Source organism: Somniosus microcephalus, unplaced genomic scaffold (genome assembly GCF_052327205.1).
Source record: "Somniosus microcephalus isolate GS21.2 unplaced genomic scaffold, FLI_Smic_1.0 unresolved_chr6, whole genome shotgun sequence".
NCBI classification, from domain to species: domain Eukaryota; kingdom Metazoa; phylum Chordata; class Chondrichthyes; order Squaliformes; family Somniosidae; genus Somniosus; species Somniosus microcephalus.
The window spans coordinates 38962586-38989223 of NW_028225184.1; the positions used below are offsets into that span (position 1 = coordinate 38962586).

A 26638-nucleotide genomic window follows, 5' to 3' on the forward strand; every position below is an offset into this window, starting at 1 on the left:
GAGCCCCTCAAATTAATACAGACCCAAAATCTAATAAAACTCCTCAAACCAATACATTGCATCAAACGAATACAGACCCTGAGTCTTTTACAGTCCCACAAACTAATACAGACCCTCAAACTAATACAGTCCCTCAAACTAATACAGCCCCTCAATCTAATACAGTCCCTCAAACTAATACAGTCCCTCAAAATAGTAAAGACCCTCAAATTAATAAATTCAATCAACTTAATGCAGCACATCAAACTAATACAGTCCCTCAACCTAATACAGCTTCACAAACTAATACAGACCCCAAAACTAATAAAACTCCTCAAACTAATACAGTCCCTCAAAATAATACAGGCCCTCAAAATAATACGGCCGCTCTAACCAATACAGAGACTCAATCTAACACAGACCCAAAAACTAATAAAACTCCTCAAACTAATACAGTCCCTCAAAATAATTCAGCCCCTCAGACTAATACAGTACCTCAAACTTATAAAGCACCTCAAACTAAAACAGTCCCTCAAACTAATACAGACCCTCAAAATAATACTGCCTGTCAAACTAATACAGCCCCTCAAACTTATTCAGACCCTCAAACTAATTCAGTCCCTCAAACAATACTGCCCCACAAACTAATACAGTACCTCCAAATAATACAGTCCATCAAGCTCATACAGTTCCTCAAACTAATACAGACAGTCAATATAATACTGCCCCTCGAACTAATACAACCCCACAAACTAATACAGACCCGCCAACCAATAAACCCCCAAACTAATACAGCCCCTCAAAGGATTTGGACCATGGAGTGGATCCCCTCCACCTTCAACGGAGCCTGGGCCTCTCCTGGAAACTGGAAACAGACATCTTCCCATTCCTGGTGTCCCGTGAAGAAAGGCCATTCACACAGAGAGGTGTCCTGTCCACAGTCAACAGTTTGTAGAACCCTCTGGGGTTCGTAGCTCCCATAACAATGCAAGGAAAAGCATTAATACAGTAACTCTCATCTGATCAGAGTGAGTGGGATGCTCCACTCCTCCCAGAAAAAGAAGCAAAATGGAACCTATGGAAGGAGCCCTTGAAGGCTCTCGAAGACCTGCAAAAGAAAGGATGCACGTGGGTGTTTAACCCCCTGCATTCATCCCACATGGGTGGGTCATGGGAGAGGCTCATCGGTGTTGCCAGGTGTATTCTGGACGCTATGCTGTTTCGGACGGGACCCACTCGTCTCACACACGACGTCTTGAGCACTCTCATGGCTGAAGTCATGGCGATCATGAATGCAAGACCCCTGGTGCCGGTGTCCACCGACTTAGGCATGCCTGCAGTCCTCAACCCAGTGATGCTCCTGACTCAGAAGATGAGTGCTATTTCAGTCCCCTCTGGAAACGTCGACATGGCTGAGCTGCACGGGAAGCATTGGAAGCAAGTCCAGTGTCTTGAAGAGACGGAGAGGAGAGGATTTGTCCACCCTACAGAGCCGTAGGAAATGGACAGAAGACAAGCCAAATGTCAAAGTGGGAGATGTTGTCTTGCTGAAAGACAGCTATGTGCACAGAAATGAATGGCCAGTGGGACAGGTTGTCAAAACTCTGCCGAGCAGGGACAAGAGGGTCCGCAAGGTGGAGGTGAAGATTGTCAAGGACGGGACCGTCAAAGTGTTTCTGAAGCCAGTCTCAGAGATCGTAGCCCTCCTTTCTGAAGAAACCTAGAGAAAGGATTCTGAGTATGTTTGCAGCCAAAGGACGTTTTCTTTAGGTTTTATTTTGTATCTGTAGTGGTACAATGGAATTGTACCAAGCGGGGTGTGTGCTGTCTTCAATAGGAATTTATGTTAGTTTTCAATTTAATTCAGGGGTTTAATTAATTTGGGTCGATTCCCATTGTGTGCCGCCAACTAGTGGATATTTGGTACATAGCAAGTGCAGTAAAGCGCAGTAAAGTGCGGTAAAGTAAGTGCTGTAAAGTAAGTTGCTGTATATCACAAGACCTGCAGCTCAGCACATGGTGTTGGAAGTTATTTTCCTGTTACGTTTCGGTCTTGGACACTATGGCCTAGAAATTCAGTGTAACCACTTTTGGGGTGGTAAAGTCGGGCGGCCACTAAAGTTTGCGCCCGGCGCAAAGTCGAGCCCCCTTCGCCGATATTCAGTTGCATCGCCCTAAGAGGTTGCTGCTGCGCTAAACCAGGCGATGCACGACTATCATTAGGCGCTAAGCCGGTGGCCCGGGGCGCTAACACCAGAAGTTGGGTGCAGGGCAGGTGCGGCGAGCTGCTGATTGACGGCAGACACTCTGGCTCCGGTGAGCTCTTAAAGGGGGAGGGTGGATTTGTTTTTTTGAACGGCCGCTGTATTTGTGTTTTTGAGGCGAGCTTCTCTCCATCAGTCTGTTATGTGGTACCGGACGACCACCACCACCACCACCACCACCACCACCATGAATCTACCTTTGTCGCTCACAAAGAAGGAGCAGGAGTGCCCTTTAATTTGCGCTCCCCGCGGCCCGCATCGGCTGAGCACCGTTCGACTCAACAGCCGCTAGGGCCACCCGGCACACAATGGGCTGGCATGACTGAAGATCCAGTTGGGGGCGCACAAAGGGCGTTGCACGACATTGCACGAGGAAATGACGTCATGATCTGTGCGCGCAGCTGAGCGTGCGCAAAGACTTTGCGCCGGCGCTAAATGTCTACTGAATTTGGGGCGAGGCGCAGATCACGCTGCGTCCGGGCACTAAGCGCCTAGCGCTCGACATCTACTCCTCCTAAGGTGCTAACGGCTGGCGCAACCAACTGAATTTCTAGGCCTATATGTCTGTAACGACTTGAGAATGTTATAGATGATTAGTGTACCCTATATTTTGCAGAAAATGTTTAGTTTTGCAACCTTTCTCTGTAAGCAAACCTGCACAGCTAGCCGTGAATTGCTCGCTCTCTGTGTCTAGCCAATTAACTTGTAGCTGTATTTTGATGCAATATTTACAGGGCTAATTTAAAGTGAATGTAAGAGAATGCCTTTCAGTTTGCTAAATGTATATTCACAGTAAGCTGTGTTTTCACGTGTTTTGGTAAGTTACATGCCAAACGTACTGTGTTGCTCATGCTTACCCATGTTTGTGTATGCATATCAGTTATGTGTTTGTGTACTAATGTATGCTTCCACTTCTGTATTGTATTTCTGTTTCACAGTAAGAATCTTCCAGAAAAGTTTACAAGAAAAGTCAAGCCTTGTGATTTTTATGGGAAAATATCAAGTTGTTAGATACCTGTCTAGCTCTGCATAGGAACGCGCTGCAAGGGCAGAATATTGACTAAAATTTATTTGTGCAACGATGAAATGCTCCAATGAGTTTGTTTTACAAAGTTAAGATTCAGCTTTAAGGTTATGTTGGCTATGATGTCTGATAGGAAATCAATTTGAACTCTTCAAAACACTTGTTTTAAATTGGGTTACTGTTAAAAAAAATCTCTTACTGCCTTTGATATTTTTTAAAAAGGCGAAGTTACAAATTAAATTAATGTGAACGTTTGAAAAGCACACCTAACGTTCCCTACCCGCCTCGAAATTAAAATTTCGGTCTCAATTACTGCAATTTCTGGAACTACAATTTGGAATTATATCTTTTCCCAACCACTAAGTTTTTTCCAAGTCAGAAGTAATCATAAATTTTAATTTGTGTTGAGAGAAAAAATCTACGGTAATTTATGCTGGAATAAAGAAGGAGAATAGGGAACGAATCTATTTCTTTTCTACTGTCACAGCGTGTAGGAGATATTTTGTTTTCAACCAATGTCTCTTTATAAAAGCCTGTTGGAATGGTTAGGAGCCCACAAGCTGTGGGAAGCGCTGTTCTCTTTTCACTTTTTGCTGAGAGCGTTAAATATGTCTTTTATTGAAAAAACGTTTTTCTGCAGTTAGATTCAACATTTTACCTGTTGTTTGTTAAAATAGCTGAAGGCAGACAAGGAATGATGACTTAATTTACTTGTTTATATCAACAGGTTTTATGCTGTTTTAATTATTATATTTTCTATTGTGTTTATTTAATAATATATTGACCTGAATTAAATTGGAATTATTCAGATTAACTCACGTATTACACTGTGAAAACCAGTGTCTTGCTGAACCACAGACATTCTGGTTGTTGTAAGTTGTGTGAAAGTCTCTAGTTCCAGACATAAGTCTATTAAATATAACTGGAAATTTTGAATTTTTGACCAGCGCCAAGGAAACAAAGAGTAGTGATGATTCTGACTTTTTAATCATTTTGATGGGGTGGGTGAATAAAGCGGAATGCTGCTGCTACCGAGCAGTATGGTGATGGTCGGGAGACCCCCCGCAGTAGGATTGAACTGCAGAAATGTTTCACAATATCTTTAATTTTTATTGTGGTGTTTTAACGATTTTTGCTGTTTTAACTGAGTTTTATTTGATAGGGATCGATAAAGCAATTCTAACATGTTTATGCCTTCCTGGTTCACGTTGTGAAAATTCGAAATAAAGGAAAATCTGAAATTCGATTCTGCAGTTTGATTTTATCAGGACATTTTGAGCAAGTTTGAAAAAGTTCAATGACTGAAAACAATAACATTATGTTTGGTTCTTTTTGGATTCGGAAAGTTTTATTCAAATTTAGATGAAGTTATGCAACGGTCTCTGACAATGTTTATCTCCACCTTCTTATAAACCTCCAACGGAGTTAACCCTTTCCACTGACAGCTGTCTTTTTAATACACCGGGCATCTCATATTTCATTGCTGAATGTACATTTATATATTGGGCATTAATAAATATTAAATTCCTTATTTAAATGGTTATTTCCCAACCTTGACAGAAGTAAATTATAAACTGATAAACTAACCCCTTGGGCTTGTAAGCCGAACCACATTGGTTCTCGGTTTCTCTTTTCTTATAAACAGGAGAATGCCGTTTCCTGGACCAGATGGAGGTTGATGACATCGCAAAAGATCCACCTGATTTGACAATTTGAGACCTTATCTACATTAAACGGCACAGAATGGTCATGATCTCGAATATAGATCTTGCCTTTCAAAGACTCGGCCTTTACCAGTCAAACCATTTATTATCTTTTGCGTCAGAGTGCTCTGGAGGGGGCTTTTATGGAAGTTACCTTCAAAGTAATTGCAAACAATTCTGTCTCTAATGTAAAACCATTCATCCTGGGCACCACGTGTTTCTGGATTTGGAATTAATAAGAAAAATTGATATGTGTTTACCTGAAGTTTAACGGGACATTCACATGTATATTGAATGGAAAGAGTGGAGTGCAGCCCAGTTGATTCCTCTATATCAATGAAGATTTTTTTTGAGCTAATAAAATTGAATATTGCAAAGATCTGTCAGTCAAACAAAACTGCTCTTTGAAATTGGAATCATTTCCAAAAGATAAAATGGAACGAGGCATAACATATCAGGTAATTTGGAAAATAGAGGGTCCAGCAATATGTTTGGTTAAGTAAAATGTAACCAAACGAAACAGTAAAACTTTGGACAAGGTTTGACCAATATCTCAATGATCTTATGATCATAATGTATTGGACGGTACATTTCCTGGCAGGCTCATGAATCAGATGAAATGTTAATCACTGTGTAAAATTGAATGAGAGGAATTGGTTGAGGCTATATGTTAAAAAAAAGGAATGAATTTCTGAGGTGAATTGGAATAAGTCACCTGAATGCAATTCACCACAGATATCCAACAGATATTACTGCGAAATTCAGGGAACGTTAGGAATGTATAGTCAAGAATACTAAACTGACAGCTTTCTCTTGGAGATAGTTGACTCGTTGCTTCTGAAAAATAAGCAAACTGCTTTTGATAACCTGGCCACTACAAGAGACATCTGGACCATACATGTCTACGACTTTCTCCTACTACTGTTCGGTATTTGAGAATTAAAACAACAATGACTAGTAAGTTTGTGATCACTAAAAGTGGTCTTTATTCACTTTACAATTTAAAAATAAAAGCTTACATAGAAGCACCATCGGCGATGCCTATGCCCGCAGTATATTAATTCACTCTGGCAATGAATGTGGCCACAGTTGAGTACATAAATGTACATCCATAATATGTGCACATATGCCCACACTTTAATAAATCCATACTTAGATGTACCCCCAGCAATATATCACCCTGGCTATATATATGTGCACACTTTATTCGAACGTTCATAAAAGTATCCCTGCAATTTATATGCCCACAGTAACCATATATAAAATTACCCCCAACAATATATCCCCAGCAATATATCCACTGCATATCTGACTTTCATAAATAAATACATACACTCCTCCACGTGTGATCAGTCTGGAAATGGTTCTCATCAACTTGCCATTTCAACAGCCCCCTTTGCCCGTCTAATGTTTTCGCTCCTGTTTTTTTCCTGTATAGAGCCCTCCGGCATAGGCTCCTTGGTATTTCTCCATCTGCCTGCCTCTGATAGGCCAGTTTCAATCCCAACCATCCCTGATTGGAGTTCTTTCTGCATGACATATTCATATTCTTGTGATGTGTGTGTGGATGTGACTTCCTCTTCATCTGGTGTTTCTCTTTCCTGTCCATGTGTTCTTCCAAACAGGGGACATTATGCTGACCACCTGCATTTTGAATCCGTACAGACAAAGGATCCCATGCTGACATCTGCCATTTTTAATCCATCAGTTATCATCTCAAAATTCGCTCACAACTTCGATCTCCACTCCGTAGCAGCGGTTTTGTTACGTGTATTGCAGCTTACAAGGTGTAGATGAGCAAAGATCTCCAGACACCTCCGATCTTTTGATAAATTCACCTGAAAGCCCAGGAACGGTTTTAATCAGATTTTACATATCGCTTGATATTGCAAATGTGATTTCTTCTGTGGAAATCAACTAGAATGCGGAAACACGGTGAATTTGCACTGCAGAACTGATATCAGACATGCTCAGTTATGGATATGAAATGGTTAATGTAGCTCAGCATATTCAGATTTAATGAAAATCTTCAAGACACAGTCATATACACCGACGTCGAAGCAATACAGAACGATTAAAACACGTTGGTACCTGTAAGGGACTAAAATTAAAATTAAGCAGAATGATGTTAAAGTTAGGATACCCTTACAGTTAGTTTCAAGGCACCCATTAACTTTTGAACAAAGAAACCTTGTAGGGAGGCTGAAAACAAAGATAAGGGAGGCCTAACCCTTGTCTCTATCTGGACAAGGGGCCTTGGTTGTATTGAAAGCAGCTACAAGCTGAAAATTGGAGACAAGGACGCCATATCTTATAGCCTCCGAAATATGGATCTAAGTAAGATGTGACTTAAATGAGGAAGAATAGGACACAAAATAGGTTGGGTTTGGACATCAAGCTCTATCTTGTAATCCCGATTCAGTGACAAACCGAGGAATAGCCTCTCAAAAACATATTTTCAATGTTATTGCAGAAAGAGTCATAAGCCAGACTCTCTAGGAAGAATGAGAGTCCCACAGAGACCAGGAAGATTCCCCTGAATCCGGGTGGATGGGACATACCCTGACCCAAACAGTAAATTGGTTACGGATGTTGAGGCATCATATAGAATTGGGAAGGGAAGTCATGCACTGTGATGATGGGGGTGGGACGAATGGAGTCATCATTCTGGCACTGACAAACTAACCATGTACCCAAAAATGACAAACCATCTAAAGGAATGAACTGTCCAGTCCAGCAATAATAAACATATGTTAATAGTCGAGATGTAATGGAATCAGGAACAGCTTTATGTTACGATGCTCCGCATGAAATCATACCTATTGTGATAAATAGAAGCTTTGTGAAGATTTGTGAAGGGAGTTGTTCACAATTAAATAAAAAATGGTGGTAGAATTAGTGAAGGAATTGTGAGTTTAAATAGAAAACAGGAATCATGTGCTGTGGAAGATAGGGAAGATAAGGAGAACCAGTTACAATCTCTAAGAAAGCGAGGGTTGACAGAATGACTAGTAATAGAAGCCACGACAGGGTTAGCAGGACTAAACAGAGAGACATAGATAGTTTCTGGGAAGGTGATGATGTAATGAAGCATTAGAAGACATTGTTGTCTACGGAAGAATTGATGCGAGAGCTTGGGAATTCAAGGGTAATACGAGCAACTAATGAGTCTAACTAATATCAGGACCTTTCTAGAAGTGGCATGTGCAGCCTGCATGTGACATTTGTGATAAATGTTTTACAGAAGGGAGTGGACGAAAGAGAGTCCAGTCGAATCATTTTGTGTATTCATGAACACCAACTGAGTAAAATGCTTCAAAGGAATCGCGGATATAGCAAATAATATGATCATTCAGCTGGGAATAGCTTTATTAGTCGCTCGAAATAAAGTCCGGGACGAGGATATCACAGCAGTGGTACTAGTACTACCATTGTTAGCAAAAATTTAGAGGTAACCTTTGAAAGTGTACCAGCTAGAGTCTTCCGGAGTGATTGAAGGCTCTGGCATAGGACGATACATAAACAATATGAAGAATCCCCATGGCATCTCATAAAGAACGGTGGAACTTAGACAGCACTGGGCATATAATGCTGCACCCTAACAGGGAGCACTGAGCGCACTTGACCCAGCAAAGGCTCTCGGCCCTGACAACATCGCGCCTGTAGTGCGGAACACTTGTGCTCCTTTACTAGCCGCACCTCTAGCCAAGCTGTTCCAGTACAGCTACAACAATGGCATCTACCCGACAATTGGGAAACTGCCCAGGTATGTCCCTTACACTAAAAGCAGAACAAATCCCATCCAGCCAATTACCGCATCATCAATTTACCCTGAGTCATCAGCAAACTGACATGCTCAGTTTTGGGTTCTGCCAGGACCACCCGGCTCCAGACCTCAGTAGAGCCTTGTTCCGAACATGCACAAAAGAGTTGAAATACAGTGGTGAGGTGCCATCAAGGAACCCATTAAAATTGAAGTCAATGTGAATCAGGTGGGAAACTTTCCACTGGCTGGAGTCACGCCTAGCATAAAGGAAGATGTTTGTGGTCGTTGGAAGCCAATCATCTCAGTCGTTGGACAGTGCTGCAGGAGCTCCACACGGCAGGGTTTTAGGTCCAACCATCTCCAGCTGCTTCATCAGTGTGCTTCCTTCTGTCAGAATTTCAGAATTGGGGATACTCACTGATTTTTGGAAAGTGCTCAGTGCCATTCGCAACTCCTCAGATAATGAAGCAGTCCATGTCCGCATGCATCAAAACTTCGTAGCTTGGCTTGATAAGTGGCAAGTAACATTCACACCACCTAAGTGCCAGGCAATGACTATCTCCAAGAAGTGATTATAAACAGCGCCCTTTATTTTCAATGGTATTACCATCGCCTAAGCCCTAGCGTTTTCATCCTGCACGTTACCATTGTCTTGAAGCATTATTGGAGCAGCCTCATAAGTTTGAAGCCACAAGAGTATTTCAGATGCTGGGTATTCTGTGGCGAGCGTCTCACCTCCTGAATCACCAATGCCTTTCCATGATCTACAAGGCACAAGTAAGGAGTGTGATGAAATAGTTTTCAATTGCCTGGATGACTGCAACTAAAACAAAACTCAAGAAATTTGTCACCATCCAGGACAAAGCAGCTCGCTTGACCAGCACCCATCCACCACATTAAATATTCCCTCCCTCCACCACCGGCGTACAGTGGCTGCAGTGTGCACCATCTACAACATGAACCGCAGCAAATCGCCAAGGCTTCTTCGACAGCACTGCCCAAACCCGGGACCTCTACCACCAGGAAGGAGAAGTGCAGCATGTGCATGGGAACATCATCACCCACAAGTTCCCATCCAAGTTACGCACCACCCTGACAGGGAAGTATATCACCATTCCTTCATCATTGCTGGGTAAAATCTTGGAACTCCCTCCATAACAGCACAGTGGGAGTAAATTCACCACACCGACTGCAGCTCACCACCAACTTCTCAAGGGTAATTAGGGATGGGCAATAAATGCTGGCCTTTCCAGCGAATCCCACAGCCCATCAACGAATAAATAATGTCGCTGAACTTGGAATCGCTGCCCAGATAAGCTGAGCAATGAAAGTTGAATTCTCCACAGATCCCCAACTGGCTGGTGCACCAAAGCACTTGGATCGCAGGCACCGAAATTGCAGCCAAAAGCAGCAGCCATCTAAGGTGAGCAGTAAGGCGATGAATCAGAAATCGCTGATGGAGTTTCGAAACCCGCCGACTACAGGTGAGTTTGTCTGGTCTGAAAAAGTTCGATTTTTGCACCATTCCAATTGTTCCAATTTGGTTTCTGTTCCGAGACACTTGCCAAACGGCTACATTCATGTGATGTCCCTGGCAAGCACTTCACTGCAATATGAGAGCAGGGCATCACGAAATAGCTCGGCCATAACAAATACCTTAAATTTCTTAGAACCTCACAAACTGGTCCTGCAACATAGTCGGTCTGATTGTAATGGAGGAAAACAATTTTAGGGCAATGAATGGGCAATGTGGAGAATTAAACACAAAACCTCGAATAAATAGGAAATGGAGACAAGACACTGCACAGAAGAAGTCACTTCACTCAAGCCAACAATATTGACAGTCTGTGGTTTCGTATTAGAGAATATAAAATCGTACCAGTCGGGATATTGACAATAAGGGCCGAGTTCTAATCAGGAAAGAAGCAGATATTGATATGGTTCAGAGTCTTTAATAGACACAGCTGCACAAGTAACTTGAATTACAAGGAACATCGATAAGTTGATTTGGACTATTGATCAAAAGTGGAATGTGGCTGGGGCTAAGATGAGGCCTTTAGTCTTGCCAATGTTTGATTGGAGAAAATTGTGGCTCATCCAAATAGAATGTGGGACAAGTAGTCTGACAACACAGGTAGCGGGCTCTAGAGAGTGAATGGAGTGTTAAAACTTGTACTGACAACTTACATATAAAAGCAGATCCCATATATATGGAAGAAGCATGTAGATGAGGAACAAGAGACGGGGACGATAGATACCTGGGTGGCATCACAGGGAACGGTGCTGTGGGCCGGAGATGATTGTGAGAGAAACCATTACTGGAGATATGGTATCTTATATGGGATGTTGGGCTTCATAAGTAGGGGCATTGAGTACAATAGTAGAGATGTTATGCTGAAACTTTATAAATTGATAGTTAGGCCACAACTTGAGTATTGCATCCAGTCCTGGTCACCACACTTAGGAAGGATGTGAAGGGACTTGAGCGGGCGCTGAGGAGATATACCAAAATGGTTCCGGCGATGGGGCATCTTAGCTACAAGGACAGGTTGTAGCAGTTGGATTTGTTTTCATTTGTGCAAAGGAGGTGGAGGGGTGATTTGATAGAAGTGTACAATAATATGACGGGTTTGGATAGGCTAGCCGGGCATAGGCTGTTCCCAGCAGTTAATGGTACAGGGACTAGGGGACACAGACTTAAGATTTTGGGCAAGAGTTACAGCGGGGATGTGAGGAAAAACCTTTTTTCGCAGCAAGTGTTGAGGTCCTGGAACTCGCTGCCGACAGAAGTGATGGAAGCGGAGATACTCAATATTTTCAAGGGGAGACTGCATCGGCATTTGAGAGAAATAAAGTACCAGGGCTACGGGGATAGAGCGGGGGAATGGGATTGACTCGATTGCTGTGCAGAGGGCCGGTATGGGCTCGATGGTCCAAAGGACCCCCTTCTGTGTCGTTACATCTCTCTATTCCCTGTTTCCGATCAGATAGATAATCATGGAAACCAGCAAGTCAAGCCCTACCAAAGAGAGGCCAGTGTCCGAGGAATGAAAAGGAGACAGATTGGAGGAGAGGACGGAGAGTCTGGAGCTGATAAGCTCCTGATTGATGGTTTTAATGCTGATGGGCTGAGGCAGGGGCAGAGGCCAGCGTTATTATGGGGGCGGAATTAGGTGTCTCTTGTGACTGAGAGGATACGAGCTCAGTAGCATAGCACAGGACAAATAGGGGTCAGAGGTTACATATTCAGCCTGAGACAACAGCCAGGAGGGGGAATGGAATCGTTGAAAAGGGTTAGCAGATTGTGGTGGGGCCAATAGTGGAGGGTCGGTCTTCACCGTGTAGGAGCAAATCGCAGCTCATGCAAAACAGACTGTTGCAGTCTGATAACACAGAGGTAGTGGAGTGTAGACAGAGATGGTGGAGAGCTGGAGCTGGGTCTTGTCAGCAGACATGTGGACGCTGACCCCATGTCTGTAGCTTATGTCACAAAAGGCAGCATGTAGATGAGGAAGAGGCGGGGCAAGAATGGAAAGTTCAGAGACTCGAGAGTTAACGCTGCTGTTATGGAAAGTTAAGACGTTGCTGGAGATGCTCTGGCTATGGTCAGTTTGGTAAGACTGGAACCGAGAGAGGCAGTCCCACCAAAAGAAGCCAGAGGCAGAGGTATCCAAGACCACGGGTGGGTTAATTGCAGGGTAGGATGAGAGGGTGGAATTGGCGAGGGGTGAGGCCATGGAGGATTTAAACTGCAAGATCAGAATTTTAAATGTAAACCTTCGAGGTGGGGTTTCTGGGAGACACTGGAGCTCAGTGAGACCGAGAGCAATGGGCGAGTGGGACTTGGGCAGTGCTGGACACTGACAGCAGAATTTAGGACTGTTTGGCATTGATAAAAGGTACAGGTTGGATGGCTGGCCAGGAGAGAATTGGAGGAATGTAGTCAGGAGGTGGCACTGTTCTAACTTTATGGGATCTGTTAACCCATGTAGAATAAATGGTAAACATCTGCAGTAAAATAGCGGAGATAGGAATGTCAATGAGGCACGTTCACTTTCCGTCCCCTAATATCACGCACAGTAATTTCTAGGCTTCAATAGTGAACATCATCTTTAACTGTCCTTGTGCTAGGGACTGATACATCAAACTTTTAATTGTGAATCTACAGGGACAGCTTGAAAGGGGTCTGCTTGTGTATCTGGATTCTTTATACACTGCGGAGAAATAAATAACATTTATAAATGAATCAGTAGGAGTGAACATGGTCAATACAATTACATGATAACTGTAAATGGAGCCGCCCCTTTTGTTGGGTCAGTCCTGAATGAGCACAGCTTTCAGCCTCATTCCCCAGCGAGCTCTGATGAGGATAATGCCCTTGACTTTGAGTTGTTTGTGATTCATCCACCACATTATTTACTTCAGACTCATAGGTCTTGATGTAATGTATTTGTTCATGTGTCTGTAACTAATAGCAATGATCAGGGGTATAAAAGTGTCAGTGGAGACTTATCTCCTGTATAAATCAGGGCCCATTGCATAGTATTAGCTCAGAGTGCCTGCCGGAACTGTGGGTTCCACTCCCACAAAAGTCACCCCTTCTCACAGAAATGGGATATCCAGTAGTCTATCAGATAGAAGACATTTACTATCCTGTTATTGCAGCCGTTGGAGTTTCTGGTGAGCCGTTATCCTAGCTCGTTATGGTTAAATCTGTGGCAACTGTGCTGCTGGACTTGGCCATTGATTTCTAGAAGCATGTGTTACACGATCACCTGTTCTGCTCCATCAGTTGAATGAGGGATTGTACAATTTTTCTGAAGTCTTGTAATAGCTGCGTTATATCCATAATGATATTTGTTTACCCAGCCCTGGTAGTGTTCCAGGTTTATTTTCTGCACTGCCTGTATTGGAGACAGAGCTAAAAGCAGGAATCAGACCATCAGAAGTAGTTCACAGTTTCACGATGTGGAAGTAATCTGTCCTGAAATATTTTTTTCATGAATGTGTTTCCAGTGATTGATAATGAGGCAGCTCACGGTCTCAGTGTTCCAAGGAGGCGGTGTAATGTCCTCCCCACAATAACATGGTTCTGTTTAACTGGGATTTCAATGTGTGTAATGTCTTTCACTGTTGTGTAATGTTATTCTGCTGTGTGTGTATCTGACGCCGTTTCAGAGGTCTGTTGACTGAACTGAGTTTGCTCCTCACTCTTTCACATCTCCTTCGCTGCTTCAATGCGGATGGATTCACTGACTGTCGTTGGAATTCATTGTAAAATTAAATGTTTTGGGGTTATGCTGTGTCAGTTTGCAATGTATCTGTTGGAAGCAGGAGCACTTCTATTGATCATGGAGATTATAAGGAGCAGTGGTGGTGTTGGCGTTTTGTTAATTCAACAATCGCGCCATCTAATGTTGTACTTTATAATTACAGGAGAAGGGGCATCAATTATTGCCGGGTCTATCTGGAAGAGACATTATGTTCTGTTTATTGCAGGCATTACAGATGTGGTGAAGGCGAACAAGTGGAGACTTCGGTGATCTGCAGAAATATTAAACTATTCACGGAGTCTACAACATTGAACAAACTGACACAGAGAATAAGATTATTGAACATGGGAATGTTGAACAGAATTCAGGCGCAAGATGTAGGATTAATTCGGATTTGAAAAGGGGCATTGAGAGAGACAGCAGAGATATTGCAGGGAGATAGAGTGGAGCAATCAACAAACAGACTTAGAAGGATAACGCCGGGTAGAACGAAGGGAGAGAGACAGCGACAGCAGTGTGAATAATTAATCGGAATGAACAGCTGAAACTTATTCTGGAAACACACAGCAGCTCAGGCAGCATCGTAGAGAGAGATGCAGAGTTAACATTTCATGTCGATAACAGGTCATCAGAACTGAGTGTTTCCAGCATTTCTGTTGCTGTTTCAGATTTCCCGCATTCGTACTATTTTGCTATTGTGCTCAAGCTTATTAACTGTATAAATGAAAATATAATTGAATGGTATTGAAAAATAGAATCAGGCATTTGTTGATCGTCATGAGGATACTCCATTTTAAAAACTCGGCTTGATCATAATTAACTAAAAGCGAGGCTGGTTAAATTATTACATTTTTAGTGTCATTTTAATTGAATATGCTAAGTAAATTTATAGAACACATTATGTCTCCAACGAGTTAGTATGTGACATCATTAATCACATATATTAATGGGAGAATGTATGAATTGAGTTGTGTTACTTCGATCTATGTATTAGATTTCCTCTAACACTCTGCTGCACTCTCCCTGCGAATCACATCCTCTCCTTCCCTGGCAGTGAATCTTCTGTCTCCTCTTCCATTGTTTCAGATTATCCGCTTTCCTAAACCTTCAGCCCCTGACTCCCCTCCAACTCCCACATGTCCTTTTCCTTGTCTCCCTCCCACTCTCACTCACTGGCTCGCCCTCCAGCTGCCTCTTTCAATCCGATCCGAAGCCTCAAACTCAGCGGCCCTCGGCCTTTACCGTAATGTGCCAGCCCCTGTCGGCTCTGTTAATCAAGAGCAACAGATCAGCAGCACCTCCCTCTGTCCCCGCACCTTCCAGGCTTTCAGTCAGGAGCCCAAAAACCGGATTTAACACTTTGGATTCCGGATCTGTAAAATCCCTTCTCCCTTCCCCACCAGCACTGTACCCTTGACTCGACCCTTCCAGTGGATCCGGCGCTCACTTTATTCACTTTCTGCATCGATTTCCCAATGTATTATCGATAATCATGTTTAAAAACATTTCACTGCCCGAAAGCGCTGCCCAGGTCAATGAACCGGTATCCACCGCTCGATGCAGCAACAAAGCTGGAATGTTCACCCAGAGCCCGTCAAACTGCTGCTTTGGCTCCAGGTCTGATCAGTAATTTATCCGCTTCCCTTTTCTCTCTCTTACAGTTAACCTGGTGGCGATTGTGATCCTGTCCCGAGGAAAGTGCGGTCTCACCAAATGCATCACTCGCTACCTGGTGGGAATGGCCGCGGCCGATCTCCTGGTCGTCATCTCTGATCCCATATTGAGTTGGATTGGTCAGATCTATTTCCCAGATATATTCCTGCACATTACTTCCGTGTGTAGTCTCATTTACCTCCTGATTTCTGCGTCCACGGTGGTTTCTGTGTGGCTCACAGTCGCTTTCACCTTTGATCGATTTGTGGCCATTTGTTGTGAGCAGCTGAAAACAAAATATTGCACCGAGAAAACGGCGGCTGTGGTTATCGGAACAGTGAGTGTGCTGGGCTGTTTAGAGTCTGTCCCCTGGTACTTTGCATATGAACCTAAGCATATAATTGATGATGTTCCCTGGGGTTGTAACCCTAAACTGAGCTTCTTTACTTCCCCATTATGGGGAGTCTATGAGTTGTTTCACCTGATTTTAACACCTTGTGTCCCGTTCTTTCTGATTTTGCTGCTCAATGCTCTGACGGTCAGACGTATTTTAGCGGCCAGTAGAGTCCGCAGGCGACTGCGGGGCCGCAGCGATGGAGAGAATCACAACGACCCAGAGATGGAGAATCGAAGGAAATCCATCGTTTTACTCTTCAGTTTATCTGGCAGTTTTATATTGTTATGGGTGGTCCTGGTTTTCTATAAACTTTATGCGCGAATTGCAGATATTCGGCTTTATTACTCCACCACTGACCCTCATTATATCACAGAACACACAGCAACAATGCTGCAGCTTCTGAGTTCCTGCACCAACACGTGTATTTACGCTGTGACCCAGACTAAATTCAGAGAGGAGCTGAGGAATGCAGTGAAATACTCACTCAATCTAATTATTAAATTAGTTAAGTCATAGCTGAAGGCTTACAAGCACTAGAACACAGTCCCATTTCATCCCCCATTTACCCCATTTCACACTGGGCAGAAATATAATTTTCATTAGCAGCAGAGAGCCCAGACATTATCTTAAATGTGATATTACATTGTATTGATGATCTGACATATTGAGGCGACAATAGGTCAGGTGACCTGCAGACGTCACCTGAATTGTTGCTCTAAAAGGCGGCACTAAAGAGCTCAGCGGGACTTCTGGTAAATGGCCCGCCCTGCACCGGCAGCACAATGGGCAAACCCACCAATCACAGTCGCTGCTGTGGGCCTGCTGAGATTGGGAGCCCTCCACATAAACGGAGAGACAGAAAGACATAGATAGATAGAGCGATAGATAGAGGACGGCAAAGACAGTGAGAGAGAGAGAGTTACTTAGAGAGATGAACATACAGATAGAGGCAGGAAGCAACTGGAAATGAGAGATAGTGAGATTCGCAAGCAGAGAGAGAAACAGAGATCAGGACTATGAAGCGAAGAGAGAGGCAGAAAGGAAATTTAGAGAAACAGAAAGTGAAAGTGATTACAGAGCGTAGAGTGGCAGAGAAAACAATTTAAAGAAAGAGACCAATCGAACTATGTAAAGAAGAAAAGAGTATGAGCTGCTGATGGTGAAATGGATAGAGAGAGAAAAGAGAGAAAACGAAACATACCAAAGGAGGGAGAGAGTGTGAAATTAATGGGTAGAAAGACTGAGAAGGCAGAGAGAGAAACCAGTAAAAGATGAGCTGGAGAAAAATAGAAAGAGAAAAATAGAATTAGAAAAAAATACAATTGGGAAAACCATCAACAGGAAAGGCACATGTGTATATTAAAGAACAAAAAACGTATAACACAGATTAAGAGAAAGAGGGAATTTGTGAGAAAGAGAAAGTTGAGTTAAATTTTTAGACACGTGGAGAAATAAACTGAGAGGCAGAGGGAAAGTTATACAGGAATCAAACAGACACGCAGGGGAAATTACAAAGAGAGATATTTTAAACAAATATGTTGTTTCTGCCTTCACAGTAGAAGACACAAAAACACAAAGGAAATTGTGGGGAACAAAGGGTCTAACGAGGGTGAGGAATTTAAAGTAATTAATATTAGTAAATGAAAGGTAATAGAGAAATTAATGGGACTAAAAGATGACAAATCTTCTGGACCTGGAGGCTTATATCCTTGGGTTTAATAATGGGAGGCTGCAGAGTTAGTTGATGCATTGGTTTTGATGTTCCAGAAATCCCTAGGTTCTAGAAAGATGCTCGAGGATTGGAAGGTAGCAAATGTAACCAAACTGTAACAAAAGGAGAGATGGAAAACAAGGATCTTAAGGCCAGTTAGCCTGACATCAATAATAGGGAAATTGCTAGAATCTGGTATTAAGGACGTTGTAACAGGGCACTTGGAAAATTAAAATGTGATAAGGCAGCTTCAAAACGGTTTTATGAAAGGGAAATCTCGTTTGACAAAACTATCAGGGCTAGAAATTCAGAGAAACTGGAAGAATGAAATAGAGTCCTTACAGGAGGCGGGGTGGGAGGATGTGTAGTCCAAGTAGCTTTGGGAGTCAGTGGGCTTGTAGTGATTTCCGCTGCCTCCAAAATGATCCCACCTCCAAACGCATCTTCCCCTCCCCTCCCCCTTAAGCATTCCATAGGGAACGCTCCCTCCGAGACACCCTGGTCCACTCCACTATCACCCCAAACAGCCCTTCCCCTTCGCCTGGCACCTTCCCGTGCAAGCGCAGGAGATGTAACACCGGCCCCTATACCTCCCCCCTTCCCACTGTCCAGGGCCCCAAACACCCCTTTCAGGTGAAACAGCGATTTACTTGTACTTCTTGCAGTCTAGTATACTGTATTCGCTGCTCACGATGTGGTCTCCTCTACATTGGGGAGACCAAACCCATATTGGGTGACTGCTTTGCGGAACACCTCCGTTCAGTCTGTAAGGGTGACACCGAGCTTCCGGTCGCCTGTCATTTTAATTCACCGCTCCATTCCCACTCGGACCTCACCGTCCTTGGCCTCTTGTATTGTTCCACGGAAGCTCAATGTAAGCTCGAGGAAGAGCTCCTCATCTTCCGATTAGGCACTTGGCAGCCTTCCAGACTCAATATCGAGTTCAACAATTTCAGGTCATTACCTCGGCCCCTATTACTTTTTTACTTAAAATTTTTTCCACCCCTTTGTTTTGGGTCATCCTTTCCTCCCCCCCCCTTTCCTTTTGTTTCCCTCAACCACCTGGCAGCTATCTCTTATCCTGCCAGTACACTTCACACCTAATCTCAGCCTATTACCATCTCATCTGGTTTCAAATACCTTTTATTGTCACTTTTACTTCTATTGTCTGATCGCAGCCCTGCCTTCGGTCTATTTTATTTTCTTTCAGTTTTGAAGAAGGGTTTTGACCCGCAACATCAACTCAAATTTCTCTCCACGGATGTTGCCTGACCTGCTGAATTGTTCCAGCATTTTCTGTTGTTATTTCGGATTTCCAGCATCTGCAGTATTTTGCTATCGAGGAGTGGGACAATTGGAGAGTTCTTCACAGGGCCGGCAGAGGCAGTATGGGCCGAACGGCCGACTTCTATGTAATAAGTTTCTATGAAGACATGCAGCAGCATAGATATACAGAGTGAGATAGAGAGAGGGAAAGAGAAAGCAAAGGCTGCCATAAAAAGAGAAATGAGAAAGCGATAGACAGAAATTAAAAGAACATTGAAAAATGAGAGAGAAGCAGACTTAGATTAACAGTTATACAACAGAGAGACAGAGACGATGAAAGACAGACAGACACAAATACAAACAGGTCGGTAGAGACAGGAGTGAGATTAAAACACATAAAACACTAGATAATACTTTTCAAACTCTCATTGTAATCAGCCTGGAGTGTGGGAGTGCAGACTAGCAGAACAGCAGCAGGTGAAGCAGGCGGGCCAGTTAATGTATGTTCTGGGATAATACACTGTTGGGTTTATTTTTGACAGATCTAAAGGTGATGCCTGGAAGCTGCATAATGAAATCACCCAGTCTGCTAAGCTGACCCTGTCCATCACTTACTGCAGTAGGTTTACCAGCTGATCTGTACAAAGTGTAACATTCCCAGTGACCTGCTGTATTCTGTAATAAATCGTAATGTACTCTTACCTTTCCGGTGTTTTAATAAATTGGACTATAACAACAAACAAAAGAAAGTCAACGTGAAATAAAACCCCAAAACTGCTGGAAATACACAACAGGTCAGAAAGAATAAGGGTAATTATTTCGTGTTTGGACAATCGTCTTCCTAATTGAAACAAGGAGACACAGATTGATAGATTAATCCATAACTATATTTGTGTGTATGTGTGTATTGACATATGTAAAAATTACAACCCCAGGGAGAAACATCAGTAGAGTGTGTAACAGATTATTTCAGTCAATGATCCCATTCACAAAAATAGAAAAAAATTGCATCCAAATCTCGAGCTCATCTGGATGACTAGAGATATAAACAATAAAATGAAGCAGAAAGAACGAATTTTATGCTAAACGACAGCTTCATAATTCAATCTAGAACCAAGCAGTATACTAAAAGTAGACAGGAGAACGGGGGGTAAAAGAGAGTTTATGAAAATAAATTAGCGGCTAACATAAAAGCAGACCCAAAAATATTTTATAAACATATAGATAGTAAAAGGGTAGTGAAAAGCAGGGTTGGCCGGTTAGGGTTAAAAAAGAGGGCATGCTTTTGTTTTCACTACAGAAGAGGATGCTGACAATGTCACAGTGCTGGAGGAGGTAGTAGAGAAATGGGATCCGATAAAATATATTAAGAGAAGACAATTACAAGGTTGGCAGTGCTCAAAGTAGCAAAGTCACCCGGTCTAGATAGGATGCATCCTATGTTTCTGAGGGAAGTAAAGGTGAAACTTGTGCAGACTTTGGCCACAAGCTTCCGATCTTCCTTGGATATGGGAGTGGTGCTAGAGCATTGGAGGATTGCAATTGTTACACACATGTTTCAAAAAGGGGAGAGTGATAAACATAGTAATTGCAGTCCATGTAGCCTAACGTTAGTGGTGGGTAAGATTTAGAGACATTAATCAGTGACAAAACGCATTGGCATTTGCGAAAATATGGGTCAATAAATGAAAGACAGCAGGGATTTTTTAAAGCCAAGCCGTGTTTCACTAAGTTCATTGAGGTATTTGATGAAGACACGGTAAAGGTTGATGAGGGTAGTGCGATTGATGTTGTGTATATGGACTTCCATGAAGCAATGGATAAAATACCACATAATAGACTGTTTAGAAAAATTGAGGATAAACTTGGGAACAGGCTGCATGGATACAAAATTGATTAAGGAACAGAAAGCAAAGAGTAGTGGTGAATGGTTATTCTTCACACTGGAGGGTAGTGCGCATTGGAAGGACTAGGCAGACTAGAGAAATAGGCAGACATTTGTCAAATGAAATTTAAATGGGTGACCCCCTTATCCTGAAGAGATGCACCCAAGTTCGAGATTCCCACACGAGGATTAACGCCTAAAGAGGCCAAAAATGGGGCGCTAGCCAAGTTCCGGCTGGGCGCAAGGAGCTCAGTGCCTCGCCCCATATTGAGTATCCATTTCGCGCTGGTGCTAAATCTTAGCGCCCGCTCACGGGCACAGGCAGATTATAGCGTCATTTGAGTGTGCAACACCTTTTGGGCACCCCAGACCAGAAATTCAGTTGCGCTCCACTCCATAGGGCCTGGCGCTTACAGTGACAGCTTACCTGGAGCCTTACCCAGTCGCTCTCAGCCTGGGGGTTCGTTATTTAAAGTGGACTGGTGTGGTTTAAAAGCGGCAGCCATTTTTGGAGCACAACTTCTCCGAGAGCAACAGAGAGTTGCTGAGCTGCACACAGAGAGCCTTTTCACCACTGAGTCCACGCAGGCAGAGGAACTTCAGCCTTCTGACCATCACCTTGCTGTTGGTGTGCATTTACAACGGGAAAACTTCCTGTGCGCACTTATTATGGGGGCTGCATTGGTGGGGAGCGTCCTGCTGCTAAATCATCTGGAAAGGGCACAGAGATGCAGGGAGAGAGGGGCAGGCATGGCCAGACGGAGGAGGGCCAACAGACGTCGCCACACCAGATTTTACGCTGGCAGTGTTTTCCGACAGCAGTTTTCCTACATGACCATGTTGGAAGAGCAGTGTTTCAGAAGGTTGCGATTTAGAAAGGAGGTTGTGAATGTGCTGTGCGACCTGCTTCAGGCGGAACTGCAGCCTCAGATAAGGTGCAGGACATCTCTGTCGGTGGCTGTGAAGATGACTGTTGCCTTGAACTTCTACGCGAGCGGAGCTTTTCAGGCTGCATCTGGGGACATAGCCAGCATCTCGCAGTTTGTGGTGCATTGCTACATCCGTCAAGTGACTGATGCCCTGTTTAAAAGGAGGCGGCATTAAATCTCCTTCAAAATAACACCGGACAAGCAGTGGGAGCGCGCAGAGGGCTTCGCTGCAATAGCAGACTTCTCCATGGTGCAGGGTGCCATTGACTGCACGCACGTGGCTTTGCGGGCACCTGCATTCAATTCGGAGGAGATCCGCAGCCGCAAGGGTTTCCATTCCTTGAATGTGCAGCTGGTCTGTGACCACTGGCAGCTGATCCTCGCAGTGAATGCGCAGTTCCCAGGTAGCAGCCATGACGCCTTCATCCTGCGCCAGACTTCGACAGCAGACCTTTTTGAGGCCCTGACTCACACAGGAGGCTGGCTTCTTGGGAACAAGAGCTATCCTCTGTGCCAGTGGCAAATTGAGCCGCCCCCTTAATAGCTGTCCGGCGCCACTGTGTCTGGGGGAAAGTGATTATTGACAGCACCTGCACTGCGCACCATCGCCGCAAATTTGGGTTGCGCCGCCGGGTTAGCACCTGAGGAGCCTCGTGCAGCGCTTGATTTAGCGCCACAATCAACTTCAGGGGCGCAATGACCCAATATCGCACTAGGTGGCGCTAAATTGCGCCTGGCGCCAAACTTTGCACATCGCCAGGACTAGCGCCTAGAAATTGGGTTGGATGCACCAGGAATTAGCGCCTAAAGAGGGCAATAACTGGGGCGATAGGCAAATTCTGGAAAGTGTGAGGTTATGCACTTTGGCAGGAAAAATCATAGAGCAAGTTATTATCTTAATGGCAAGAAACTGGAAAGTACTGTAGTACAAAGGGATCTGGGGGTCCTGGTGCACGAAACTCAAAAAGTTAGTATGCAGGTGCAGCAAGTGATCAAGAAGGCCAATGGAATGTTGGCTTTTATTGCTAGGGGGATGGAATATAAAAACAGGGAGGTATTGCTGCAGTTGTACAAGATATTGGTGAGACCGCACCTGGAATACTGCATACAGTTTTGGTGTCCATACTTAAGAAAAGACATACTGTAAGGAATGACCCAGATTCTGCCTCGCCTCGCCACCAGGGGGCTCCATGAACTCTCATAATTGTGTCCTTCTTTATTCATTATTGTATTCACCTGTGCATTGTTAGATGCCTACTATTTAAGTGGTGTTCACTTTATGTTCATTGCTCAGTCTTGAGTTGCACTGCCTGGTGATACCTCTTGCTGGCCTGCTGGCTTGTATTCTGTGCTGTTGTTATTTTGTTTATGTCAAGTAAAGTCTACCTTTGTTTTACAATCTAACCTTCGTCTCAGTTTGCCTTACTGCAGTTGGGTCCATCGATTTCCGGTCCTTACAGCAAGACTGAGCCAAAACATGGACCCAGCAGAGAAGGACCAATGGCTAAGACAAATTTCTGAACAGCTACAACTGATCTTGAGCGAACTGCGGTGCCTCGCCACGGCATTCTCCCGAAGCCAGAATCAGCTGGAGGCCCTCGTCATTGCTTTCCATCGGAGCCAGAACCAGACTCAGGTGATCCAAGCTGCTCCAGCACCGTTACCCGCTCCTACGGTTGCGCCTTTCCCTCTGAAAGAACCCCGATTACCTGCACCCCAGCGCTACGATGGTAATCCAGGAGGATGTCGAGGTTTCCTAACCCAGTGTTCCCTGGCTTTCCAACTGCAGGGTTCATTATTTCCCAGTGACTGTTCCCGAGTGGCCTACATCATTTCGCTACTCACCGTCAAGGCACTTACCTGGGCTACGGCCGTCTGGGAACAGCAAACTCTGGCATGTTCAAACTACCAACTTTTCTCGGAAGAAATGAGAAGGGTTTTTGATCACCCTGTCAGTGGGAGAGAGGCATCTAACAAGCTGCTTCGGCTTCGCCAGGGGGTTCGTAGCGTTGCGGACTACGCAATTGAGTTTCGCACTCTCGCTGCAGAGAGCCAATGGGATTCGGAGGCGCTCATCGCTACTTTTTGCCACGGTCTCACAGATGAGATCAAGGACAAACTGGCATCCAGAGGTCCGGTGAGTGATTTGGAGTCTCTCTTTGATATCTCCATTCGTGTGGATAATCGTCTGCGTGAGAGGCGAAGAGAACGCCACTCCTTTTGCACCCCGCTTCCAGAGACCAGAGCCTTTCCTGCTTCGAAGCCATCTGAGAACCTTCGAGCCATCCCGAGTCCATCTTTGACCGATCCAGAGGAGCCCATGCGGGTGGGAGTAACCCGCCTCTCGCAGCCCGAACGTGATTGCCGAATGAGAGAGGGATCTTGCCTCTATTGTGGGGAAACTGGCCACTTTCGCTCTTCCTGTCCAGAGTTGGTGGGAACAGCCAGGGCTCGTCCAGGACGGAGGGACCTGAGACGAGCGTAACCATCCCTTCCGACACCACTGTTTCTAGGGTTTTGCTGGCATCCTCCCTTTTCTGGGGCAATCAACAACATGATCTTAAGGCCCTGGTGGATTCGGGGTCTGATGGTAACTTCATAGATCTGGCGTTAGCTAAACAGCTCAAGATTCCCCTGACCCATCCTGATCACCCCCTCACTGTTGTTGCCCTGGATGGAAGACCCCTGGGCTCTGGAACCATTCACCATCATACTGCCCCCCTGTGTTTGGACGTGGAAGGACAACATTTCGAGACCATCCAATTCTCCCTTATCCACTCTTCCCAGTTTCCATTAATTCTGGGTTATCCTTGGTTGGCCTGCCATAATCCTCGCTTGGATTGGGCCACCGGCCGGCTTACGGAATGGGGCTCCGCCTGCCATACTACCTGTCTTCGTGCCAAGTCTCCTTCCCAGCCCCAGGAGTCCCCATCACGCTCTGAATTGTCCCGAGTGCCACCTGAGTATGAGAATCTAAAGGAGGTCTTCAGTAAGGCTCGAGCCACATCACTTCCCCCTCATAGGCCATATGACTGTGCCGTTGACCTCCTGCCTGGGACATGCCCACCTAGGGGTAGGATCTTTTCCCTATCTGCTCCTGAGACCGCCGCGATGGATGAGTACATCCGTGACGCCTTCGCCACTGGCTTCATCCGTCCGTCCACCTCTCATGCTGGTGCCGTTTTTTTCTTCGTGAGTAAGAAAGATGGAGGTCTCCGTCCCTGCATCGACTACCGTGGCCTTAACCGGATTACTATAAAGAACCGTTATCCTCTTCCACTCATGTCGACGGCCTTCGAGCTACTTCAGGGAGCCCGGTCTTCACAAAATTGGACCTCCGCAACGCCTACAACCTCATCCGCGTCCGCGAAGGGGACGAGTGGAAGACGGCGTTCAACACACCTACTGGGCACTACGAGTACCTGGTTATGCCTTTTGGATTGACCAACGCTCCTGCTGTGTTCCAGGCACTCATCAACGACGTTCTCCGAGACATGCTGAATCGCTTTGTTTTTGTCTACCTGGATGACATTCTCATTTTCTCCAAAACTCTTCACGATCATGTCCAGCATGTAAGACAAGTCCTGCAACTTTTGTTTAACAACCTCTTGTTTGTCAAAGTGGAGAAGTGTGAATTTCACGTTTCCACGGTTTTATTTCTGGGCTTGTTCATCTCCAGCGACAACATCCAAATGGACCCTGGCAAGACCCAAGCTGTCCGAGATTGGCCACCAACCACCTCTCTCAAACAGGTGCAACGTTTCTTGGGGTTCGCTAACTTCTATCGGAGATTCATCAGAAACTTCGGCACCATTGCTGCCCCTCTTAACACCCTCACCAAGACCGCCTCTACCCGGTTCAGTTGGTCCGCTGAGGCTGCGCAGGCTTTCGAGGATCTCAAGCAGCGCTTCACGTCTGCTCCTGTCCTCGTGATTCCGGATCCCTCACTCCCCTTCATTGTCGAGGTGGATGCCTCGGATATAGGAGTGGGCGCCGTTTTATCCCAACGGTCTAACGACAACAAATTGCACCCTTGCGCCTTTTTCTCTCGCCGACTCACTTCCGCTGAACGAAACTACGATATTGGGAACAGGGAATTACTTGCAGTTAAGTTGGCACTGGAGGAGTGGAGACATTGGTTGGAGGGGTCTAAACACCCGTTCATTGTCTGGACTGACCATAAGAATCTGGCCTATATCCAGGAGGCCAAATGACTTAACTCTCGTCAAGCTCACTGGGCACTGTTTTTAAATCGTTTTGACTTCGTCCTGTCATATCGTCCATGTTCCAAGAATCTCAAGCCTGATGCTCTCTCCAGGCAATTTGATCCACCCGAGCGGGAGAGACAACCAGAACCTATTATTTCTACTTCTCGAATTGTAGCACTGGTTTGCTGGGGGATCGAGACGCTGGTCAGAAAGGCGCAACAGAGGGAGACAGACCCTGGCAACGGCCCACCCGGTCGCCTTTTTGTCCCCAACACGACTCGGTCACAAGTCCTGCAGGGGGGCATTCATCGCGACTCACCGGTCATCCAGGCGCATCCAGGACGCTGGAGTTTCTTCGCAGAAGGTTCTGGCGGCCCACCATGGAGAAGGACGTAAAGGCGTTCGTGGCAGCTTGTGCCATTTGTGCACGAAACAAGAACCCTCGATCTCGCCCCCAGGGTTTGCTGCATCCTCTCCCCATTCCCACTTGCCCCTGGTCACACCTCTAGGTGGATTTCATCACAGGCCTTCCACCATCTCAAGGCAACACTGTCATTCTGGTCATCGTAGATCGCTTCTC

General features: G+C 44.8%; 1 protein-coding gene across 1 annotated transcript; it reads left to right on the plus strand.

The window, feature by feature from the left end:
• Window positions 1-10174: 10174 nt before the first annotated feature.
• LOC147087211 (putative G protein-coupled receptor 139) lies at window positions 10175-16575 on the plus strand. Its single transcript, XM_085978091.1, has 2 exons — window positions 10175-10220; window positions 15671-16575. Exons 1-2 carry the CDS (start codon window positions 10175-10177, stop codon window positions 16573-16575), a joined length of 951 nt encoding a protein of 316 aa, XP_085834217.1.
• The last annotated feature ends 10063 nt before the right edge of the window (window positions 16576-26638 follow it).

Excerpts from the sequence above, each read along its gene's own strand:
- LOC147087211 (XM_085978091.1), top strand. The coding sequence starts at position 10,175 with ATGAATCAGAAATCGCTGATGGAGTTTCGAAACCCGCCGACTACAG. Across the intron at positions 10,221-15,670 it reads TCGAAACCCGCCGACTACAG|TTAACCTGGTGGCGATTGTG; the intron begins GTGAGTTTGTCT and ends TCTCTCTTACAG.